This window comes from Rhagoletis zephyria, unplaced genomic scaffold (genome assembly GCF_001687245.7).
Source record: "Rhagoletis zephyria isolate East Lansing unplaced genomic scaffold, Rhagoletis_zephyria_1.1 Rzeph_scaffold_00002, whole genome shotgun sequence".
In the NCBI taxonomy this organism is placed as follows: Eukaryota; Metazoa; Arthropoda; class Insecta; order Diptera; family Tephritidae; genus Rhagoletis; species Rhagoletis zephyria.
The window spans coordinates 1145169-1154642 of record NW_016157086.1 but is presented as its reverse complement, the minus strand read 5'-3'; the positions used below and the strand labels follow the sequence as shown (position 1 = coordinate 1154642).

The window sequence follows — 9474 nt, the reverse complement described above, 5'->3', positions numbered from 1 at the left end:
AATTACTGTTCTGTTTGATACATCGTTCATTTCCCAATATTTTTTCACCTCTTGTTGGTTCCTCTTTGCATATTAAAACAAAGTTTAATTAATTTCCACACCTACTGGAAAGTAGTGTTTCATTTTCAATCGTGCCGCGCCATTTGCTTATTTTATGTTTTCAATAATATAATGATTCAGTAACAAAAACAAATACTAATACGTCCTGTTCTTCATAATTTAGGTTTCATTTCCAATCGTTCCACTGTTTCATTTCCATTCGTTGCGTTTGCATATTTCTTCTCTTAATTAAATATTATCTCAGCAACCAAGCACCAAAATGTTGCATGTTTTGTTTTTTTTTTTCAAAATTTGCGTTCCATTTTCAATTGTTTTAGAAGTCCAAATTGACGCTTCTAAATTTCAGCAAGTAGATTATTATTTTACTTGTCTTCCAATTTCACTCATTTAAGTCACTTAATGCAGTACATTGCAGAAAATCGGTTTCATTACAATCGTTTCAGTTTGTTTATTGAATTCCATTTTAAGTAATGGAGTTGAAACAATATATTTAAATAACAGAAGATTTTAATGCACACATATATATTATCTTAAAAGAGTTTTTTATTCGGAACACCAATGTTTTAATACGTTGAAACGATTTTGCTAATAATTATTGTTCCATTTCCCAACGTCTTGGCTCTTTTTTCCACTTAAAGTCATTTCAAACTATGTATTTGCCGTCTCGTATACGACTTTTTTCTCTATTCTGTTCCCAATTGTTTCTTTTTGAACTAATAAAACTTGAGAACTTGAAAGCCTACGCAGTCTGCATTTTAATCAAGATCGAATGTGGTCTCTCAACTGTTTCAACTGAATAAGGCATGCTTCTTCGGATTCTAGTCGGTTCTTAAAGGAATCATTTGAAATAATTCCCAAATTTTTATGATTTGTATTCTGGCAGCAATTATTGTCACAAAAAACAACATTTATTTCTGTTTCGTTTTATTCCTAAGCAACCTTCAGGCATGGTTGTTCCAATTCCATGCGTTTCTTCAAGGTATTATTTTATATAACTCCACAAAAAAATTATGATTTGTATTCTGGTAGCAATTACTCACGCGAAAAAACCATTTATTTAAATTTTTTTTCATTCCTAAGCATCCCTGTTTCGTTGCCATTTGTTCCTTAACAAATTTCTTAGCCCATACATTTTTCCACTAAAAGCCTTTGCGAGCTCAGTGCCTGTCGTCTTTCAATTGACTATTATAAATGAAACTCAATTATGTTCCATTTCCATTCGTTTCATCCTGAATTTCCATCACTTAAGAGCTTGAAGGGATTTAAAGATGTGCTCCTTCAAACAAAAATATAAAAATGAACCTAAATGTTGCAATTTTAGTTGCACTTGTTCCAGTTCCATTCGGTTCCAAAGGTAACACAAACTTATGTAGATAGTTTAATGAACGGCCAAATAACTCTATCAACTTTTGTTCAGCCAAGAAATACCGTTTATTTTAACTTTTGTTTTATTTTCATTTGTTCCTCAAACAAATTTTTCACCCATAATGGTTTTCCACTAATAGCCTTTTCAAGCTAAATACTTGCTCTCATCTGACTATTATAATACAAACTAAATTTTTGTTTTTCTGTCTCATTTCCATTTCGTTTCTTTTTGAATTTCCATAATTTGAGAGCACAAGGAAACTTCAGGCTCTGTATTTTCAATCAAAATTCGAATACTTAACTCAATTGTTTTCATTTTTTGCTTGCTTGCTTGCTCCAATTCCACTCTGTTCCTTAAGATAATTTGAATGAACGCGCAAAAAATTAAAATATTGCATACTAGAATCAATTATTACCGCTAAAAAGGTATTTTCATTACTAAGCGATCCTGTTTCATTTCCATTTGTTCCTTAAACAAAATTTAGCCAACATTGCCATCAATTGTTTTTCTTTGCATTAATATGTGTTCCATTTTAAAATTACTTTCGTTTACATGCAACTTAAGCTTTAAATTTAGATAGTGGTGCTTTAGGATGCTTTAGTGCTAAAATTTGCAACGCCAAAACGTTTTAGCAACAAAAAAAATATAATGTCCCATTTTCACTCGTCCCTACGCTGCTTGCTAAAACGACTAACGAACTTTTTATAAATTATTTTATTGTACAATAATGAATAACTGAATTTGGCAACTTTTTGACTTAAAATATAAACAAAACAAAATTACATAATTTTACAATTTAAACAATATAGTTTACATACACACGAGTGCAGACAAATAATAATTACAATATATATTTAATAACGAGCAGTGCGCTTCAACAAACTGTCGTCACTTATGGCTATAATGCACTAGTCCCACGCTTGGAAAAAATTTGCTAATACCGTCAAAGTACCCTCTTGGATCGCTGCAGACTGTTTGCTTACTTTTCGGCGCTCTTAATGCACTGTATTACTCGTAGTATAAGCTATTAAAATATCCCTTCTGTCTACTTTGCTCCCACTTAGTACACATTCTTCATTTGCCAATCCCCATTCCCGCTACGTAGTATGGGTTTCCTTTGTCTAATTTTTAAACCCCTTCTTTGTAGCATATCCATATTCACTGCCCTACTCTGTCCGCAAAACTGGCGTCACCTGCACATCTTTATCATCAGCTTTAATATCGAATTTCAGCTTGGCTAACTCTTTTAGTTCATCGCTCGCCGCATCCACCGCCTTATCCTCTGCCGTCTTCACCACCTTCACAGTATCGGGATATTTATTTGGCTCTCCCAAATCCTTCGAGAAGGAAACTACCGTCTTTGGTTCGTAGTTAACACCCAGAGCACCACTGGGATCGGGTGTGGGCAGACTGGGTGCCGCATGTCCATTGGATATACCATTAGCCACCACACCATTCGTATGGGAGATGGTTACTGTTTCATCGGTATCTCCGTTAGTTGTAGGCACCTCTTCAGCGGCGTCATGTCCGTTATGCTTGGCTTGTTCGTCAGCCGCAGGCTGCTGGCGCTCGACTGGCTTTGGTGGCTCGGCCGCCGTTTCCGACACTTCCACTTGTGCGATCGCTGCCTCTGGTTTCGACACATGCTCAGCTGTAGGCTCAGTTATTTGCTCAGCGGCTGCTGTCTCTTTTTCTACTACGTGTGCCACTTCTGCTTCCGCTAAGGGAGCACTTGTGACGACCACCGAAACAACAGGTGTGTGTGCTTCTTCGACTTTAGTTTCGTCTGCTTTGTGCTCTTCCTCCTTTTCTGCGGCAATCGTATGCTCTTCTAATTGTTCGTCCCTTGCGACTTCCGCTACTTTCTCGCTCTCAATCGACGCTTCATCCTCTGCCGCATCCACTTTCTCATCATCTACTTCACCAGCGACGGCTTTGTTAACCTCTTCAATCGCTTTAGCCACTTCCTCCTCCTCAACATGTCTCCTAGTTTCCACCGCTGCAGCCTGCTCAGGCGTTTCTAACTCACCATTGGCCGCGCTCACTTCAACACTGCTCTCTTCAACAATAGACGCTTCTCTCACCTCTTTAGCTGGCGGTGGAATTTCCAAAGATGGCACAATTGGTGGACTTGACATCGTCTCAACCAAGGAAGTACGGTTCGGTGATGTTGGCGAGATGACAACGTGCGTAAAGTAACCGCTGCGCCGATTTTCAAAGTCCAAAACGTTCTCCTTAGCCAAACGCTCTTGAATTCGACGCTGACGTAGTATAAACTCAGGCACATTTCCTTCGTTGCCGTTTTGTGGCGCTACCACAGCTTCGGGCTTGGGTACATGTCTCAACACAACTTGATTGTCGACCTCATCTTTGTTTTCCACTTGCTGTATGTTGGCGGGCTTGAATACGCCATTGAATTTAGTACTCTGTACGATAATTTCGTCACCATTTTGACTGCTATTACTGCTGCTGCTGATGTTGTTGTTGTTGTTTGTAGAGCCATATACTTTGCTGATGTTGCCATTCGTAATAATGCCGGTTGTACCCTTAACGCCAGCACTCTTGTAGGGGTAGTAGTTGTTGCGATTGTTATTCTGCAGTTCGTTGTTTAACGGATTTGTGCCACCATTTTGTTGCGCCTTCGGTGAACGTTGGATGGTGTAGTTCGGTTTGCCGTGATTGATTAGCAATTTTGTGGCTGGTGAAGAGGGTGCCTTGTCGTCACCACTGGCATTACCACCATTGCCATTGAGGACACTGCCGTTGACTGGACGCAATTGCAGCTTGATTCGGCTCAGAGTGTCAGACATTGTGGGTTTGTTGTATTCTGAAAATAAAGTCGAGAGGAAGATTATTAACTTTTTTAATTTTTTTGGTGTATTTTACAGTATAAATACAAAGGCGTCTTCCAATTTCTAGCTAATAAGTGAATAAATCTTTACAAGATTATAATTTCCCACCCCCAATCGACCCAGGGTTTTCTTAGTTCCTAAAATACGTAGAAATGAGATTAAGGCTAACTTTTAATAACAAAACGGGAAAATAACAAAAAAGGGACGCAGTTTTTTCGAAATTTGCTTTTTAACTTTTCTCGTTAATCTTAAAAGCCTCTGACCACTGTTAAGTCTACGTTCAGTACGATTTTCATTCAATTAGGCTGCCATCGCAAATGAGAAATGACTGAGATGATTTGTCCAAGTGTAATCTAGGGAGCTCCGCTTGCCGACATGGAATTCTTGTGTATGTCACCAGGATTATGCAGACGCGAGGGGGTCCCTTCTTCAAGGAGGATATCCAGTCTTATGAAATGTACAAGGGTGCATTGGTTATTGAGGGTGATACCTAGCCTTCTGGGGTAAGAATCAACAACAGATGTTTGCGCTTCTTCTAGTTGAGGCCCTGCATAGACTTCTACTCAAAACATACATAGGTCCGTCAACCGCAGCTAAGGTAATCTCTTAAACTTTCCAAGAGAAGTTTTTGGCAAAGAAAAGGTCATACCATCTAAGATCATAAGCTTAGAATAATTTTTTTTTTCACCAGAGATATGAGAAAGACACATTCAGAAGGCGTGGCAGCTCAGTTACTGTTGCAATTGCACCTTCTGAACGCGTCGTTTCGTACTTCTGATCAACAGTTTCGTGTTTGGTGATCGTAATATTTTCTGAGAATTTGAGACAACATGTTGTTTGTAAATTTTACAGTTGTATTTGACACCTAATGAATCAAGCCGTTCGGAAGGCATATTGCTCACTAATCACTTAATCACTAATTCTTTTTTAACGGTTACGCTCAACTGTTGCGCCTTCTGAACTTACAAAACATTAATGTACTTAGCACATTATCCTCCTTTTGTGGTGAAACCACTTGGCATCAAAGCAGAGCGCAGAAAATAAGAAAACAAAAAACGCTAAAGTGGAACCAAACAATAGGACAAATCAAATGAAAAAATCTGCTGAGTTTTAAGGAGAGAAAACGATTTGAAGAAGTTATTGCCCTCCATTGGACGATGGTGCGTGTATTTAAATCAATCGAAACTCGTACTACATACACACTTATAAAATTATTTACACAGAAGTCGAATAACTCATACTAATACTGGAGCAAAGAGTAGTTTATTTGTGGCGTGTTCCAGTAGATAATTTCAGGAGTTAAAAGCCCTTTCGAAATGCCTTCTTGAGAGTCACTCTACATTCCCTTCTCCTTTCTTTTTTATCCTTTCTTGGGTAGACCTCTTAGAATGGCTTCACTTAAGAAGGCCTATCGAAATTATCCTCTGGGGTGCTCATGAATGCTTGAGGTTCATAATTCTTTGGAATTCTATTATTTTAGTAATTTCTGTTCCTTGTTAACTTTGTTAGTCACATATCTAACCCCATTTACACATTTATCAATCATTTATTCTTCTTTTTTTTTTTTGAGGACTTAAAATTTTACCAAGAATTTATCAAAATTTATCGTAGTCAAAATATCGAGCCCTAACCGCCAAAATAACGTAAGCGACATTTTTTTCAAAATTTTATTTTTGATGCAGAAATATTCCTAGAGCATCTAGATGCATTTCTGCATCAAAAATAAAATTTTGAAAAAAATGTCGCTTACGTTATTTTGGCGGTTAGGGCTCGATATGAGTACATAGCGTCAACAATAGCCAGAAAAGCTCGCTTATCAAGATTACGCAATACAGCAACAAATTAGCATACTTCGGTATTTTCTACTTTATTTTTAAACGATGATTGCCAACTTTCTTGGCTACTGCAGTAATTTTTTATCTTTAACCTTGCTGCTTTTCAGCGTGCAGCTAAGCCATTTTTGTGTCAACAAATACCCTTCAAATATTTAGCATTGAAGTAAGCGAACAAAAAAGATTAACACAAAGGAGGAAGGCAAGAAGCTATCGGTAAAACGGTGTGCATTTAATTTTGATAAGTATGTATGTGCGTTTATGTTTGACCTTTGATAAAGCTAACTCATATCAATCAAAATTATGAGTTAATGACAGTGGAAGGTTTAGCGTTTTATTTTCAACAGTAAAGTATATATTTGAACTTGTGGTCAAACATTTTAAACCAATTTAAATTTTTTAGCAAATAGAACTGAAGATTTACTCGGAAAATTTACTGATTTCATATTACTTTTTAGCCCACTTCAAAAAAGGCGAAGGTTATTTGGATTTTTTATCAAACCAATCGGTTGTTTGAGTAAATGAATGTTTGTGTTCTACTTCTTGATGTTCGCCATTGTCTGCCGACATTGAAGAAATTCAATAAATTTTTAAAATAAAACCAAACGTGAGTTTTTCCCTGATTTTTATTTGTTTTACTTTTGATCTAAAAAAAAACGTTGAACCTCTTTTGCTTTGCCCATTTCTAAATAAAAGCTACCTTTACTGTTAGTAGTTTTATCGTCACTTTTGGTCATGACTTTATACCGGTTTATCCGATTTTTTTCTTAATTTCAAAATCGGGAACCGGTTTTTCCCTTTTAATTGAAATTTTTGGAACAACTCGAAAACCGGGTTTGGAAAAGAAGCGAATAATCGAACACCGTAATAACCATTAGAGAGAGTTCGAGAACTGATTATGCGTCCCTATGCATATGAGATTAGATGCGACTTCTTAACGCGCGATTTTGCGCCCTCCAGGCATCTCTCTTTAGTGAGTTCAGCAATAAGTATATTAAACCTTCCTAAATTGCAACTTTTTTTGCGTTTACTAAAATTCAATTTTTTCTGTATTCGCACAAAAATCTAAAAATAACTTCCGTCAATGAACTGGCAAAAAAAAACAATAAATAATTCAAACTTGTAATGAACACGTACAGCAAATCAACTGGAGTTGCACAATTTGGCCTAGTATAGCAACCTGCTTACATACTCGTATGTGAGTACGCACGTATGTAAATTTTTCATTCATATATATGTATATGTAAAACGCATCTAACGCACCGTGTCAGATCGCATGCAATCATTCGACTTGGCCGTATTTTGTAAATTTTAATATCTAAAGAGAATTCACATTAATACAACTGTACTTAGTACATGTATGAGTGTACATTTGGGTGGTCAAAAAAGGTTGAAATGTTGGTTGTGCTTCAAAGCCCATGAATTTTTCCATGTATTTGATATGGGGACTTGAAGTGCTTTGAGGCAGTGTTAAATATAATTTTTTTAACAAAAACATACGGGTATTCTTTTTCCAATTAGAAAAATCCCAGAGGGTGAGAGCTTAGCATTTTAAACTTTTTACTGTACTTATATACAAATGGGCTTGCAGATATGCGCATTAGTAATTAAAAACATCTGATATGCATATAAATTGCCGCAACACAAACACATAACCGCACATACATATGTAGGTGCATTAGGGTGTTCCAAGAATGCATGTGAAAAAGTAAAGTCGGAATCGTTGTGCTCCCACCCCCTAGAATTATTCAATACGGAAAAAAATATACCCCTATTTCTTGAAATCAAAAATTATTTAGAGGTCGCTCAAACCGCACAAAAATTTCCCATGTATTTTATGTGCGAAAAAACACTTTTCGTAGAAATGGTACAGAATTCTTATCAATCAATATTTTTCGAATGGAAAACTCTGTTTCTCTTCAAAAGATGCCCAATAATAATACCCAATTATTTATTTAACAATTGTTTCATAGTAGATACTTACTTATTTTGGACCACCCTAAGGTACATAAATACATACATACACAAAAAATAAACCAAGCAACATTACAACAAAAATTGCAACAATTAAAGCAACGCAAAAGTGAAAACATTGCAATTCATTAACAGTAACAACAACAACAACAACGCGCCCCATTTACCTTTTCTAGCCAGCCGCCTATTGAGTGACCGCTCCGCTTGGCAGGTAATCAGAAGATCGTAAGTCAGTCAAGTCAGCATGGCAGCCAAGTAAACTTGGCAACACATATTTCAAAATTCAATTCATTAACACTTTCGCGCAACAATAAAACAAACAACAGCAACAAATAAGCCAACAATCGACTTCAACACATTAGCAACACAACAACTTGTACATATGTATTTAGTTAGAAGGGCATCCTTCATTTTGTTGTAGGCTTGCGGCAAGTAAAGCGCTGGCATTCACAATTGTGGCCATTGTAGGTATTTGTTGGAATTGCTGAAATTGTTGGAAATCGCTCTCATAAAATACCTAAATAAATAAATAAATGCAAGAAAAAGTGGCAGTGATGAAAACGACCTTTCCACGCACCAAGTGTATGCGATGTAATGGTGAATGGTTTGCAGCAAGTAAAGTTAGTTGTGTGTTGTGGAAAAACTAATCAAACAAATGAATAGATATACAAACATACATATTTACATGCATAGTGCATATGTATACACATAAAAATGCATTAAATCGCCTTTGCCGGTATGTAGCGATCGGCCTTTGTGCAAGACAAAAAAAAATACCTCAGAGTCACACTGCACACCTATGTGCATACCTTAAATGCTTTCATACAAATGCTTGTACTTATTTATGTATCGCAAATGTTGTCAGCTGCCAACCGATTGCGACAGGTGTGGCAACACTACGCCTGTAGACGTTTTTTACATTTCCACCGCATGTTGGCATCTAATTGCGCGAAGCGGTCTTGCAAGCGACAACAGGTGGAGTAACTTAAACGTCTAAATATTCGTTATACCTTACATGATATATATGTACATATTATTGGTGGAGTAAGAAACTATAAAAAAAAACAGTAAACTTTCTTAAGCCCGGCGATGACCAGTGAAGGCCATTGGTGAGAATTGAGGGTTGAACCCGGTGGTTAGACCGATTCTCCTTTATGAAATTATAGTATGGTGGCCTGCCTTGTATAAGGCTTCTAATATTAATCTATTCAGCAAAGTACGTAGGCTTAGTATGATGGGCTTCAGCAGCGTAACGACAAATGTTGCTTTAAATGACTTTTTGGGATATTCTACCACTAGATCTAGTGGATCAGCAGATCAGCAGTATCTCTAACTGCACTTCGGTTAAGCGAAACCTGAGCCGTTAATTTCCGTACTACTAGTTTAAAGT

At 36.8% G+C, this 9474-nt stretch overlaps 1 protein-coding gene across 7 annotated transcripts in view; it reads right to left on the bottom strand.

Annotated features, from left to right (window-relative positions):
• Window positions 1-334: 334 nt before the first annotated feature.
• The window catches only part of hebe (protein), a 60892-nt gene continuing 51752 nt past the window's right edge, over window positions 335-9474 (bottom strand). For all 7 annotated transcript variants that reach the window (XM_017621287.1, XM_017620886.1, XM_017620951.1 and 4 more), the window contains exon 3: window positions 335-4253. In XM_017621287.1, the coding sequence (XP_017476776.1) occupies window positions 2593-4236 (1644 nt within the window). In that variant the 5' untranslated portion in view covers window positions 4237-4253 and the 3' untranslated portion in view covers window positions 335-2592. The remainder of the gene's footprint in view (window positions 4254-9474) is intronic.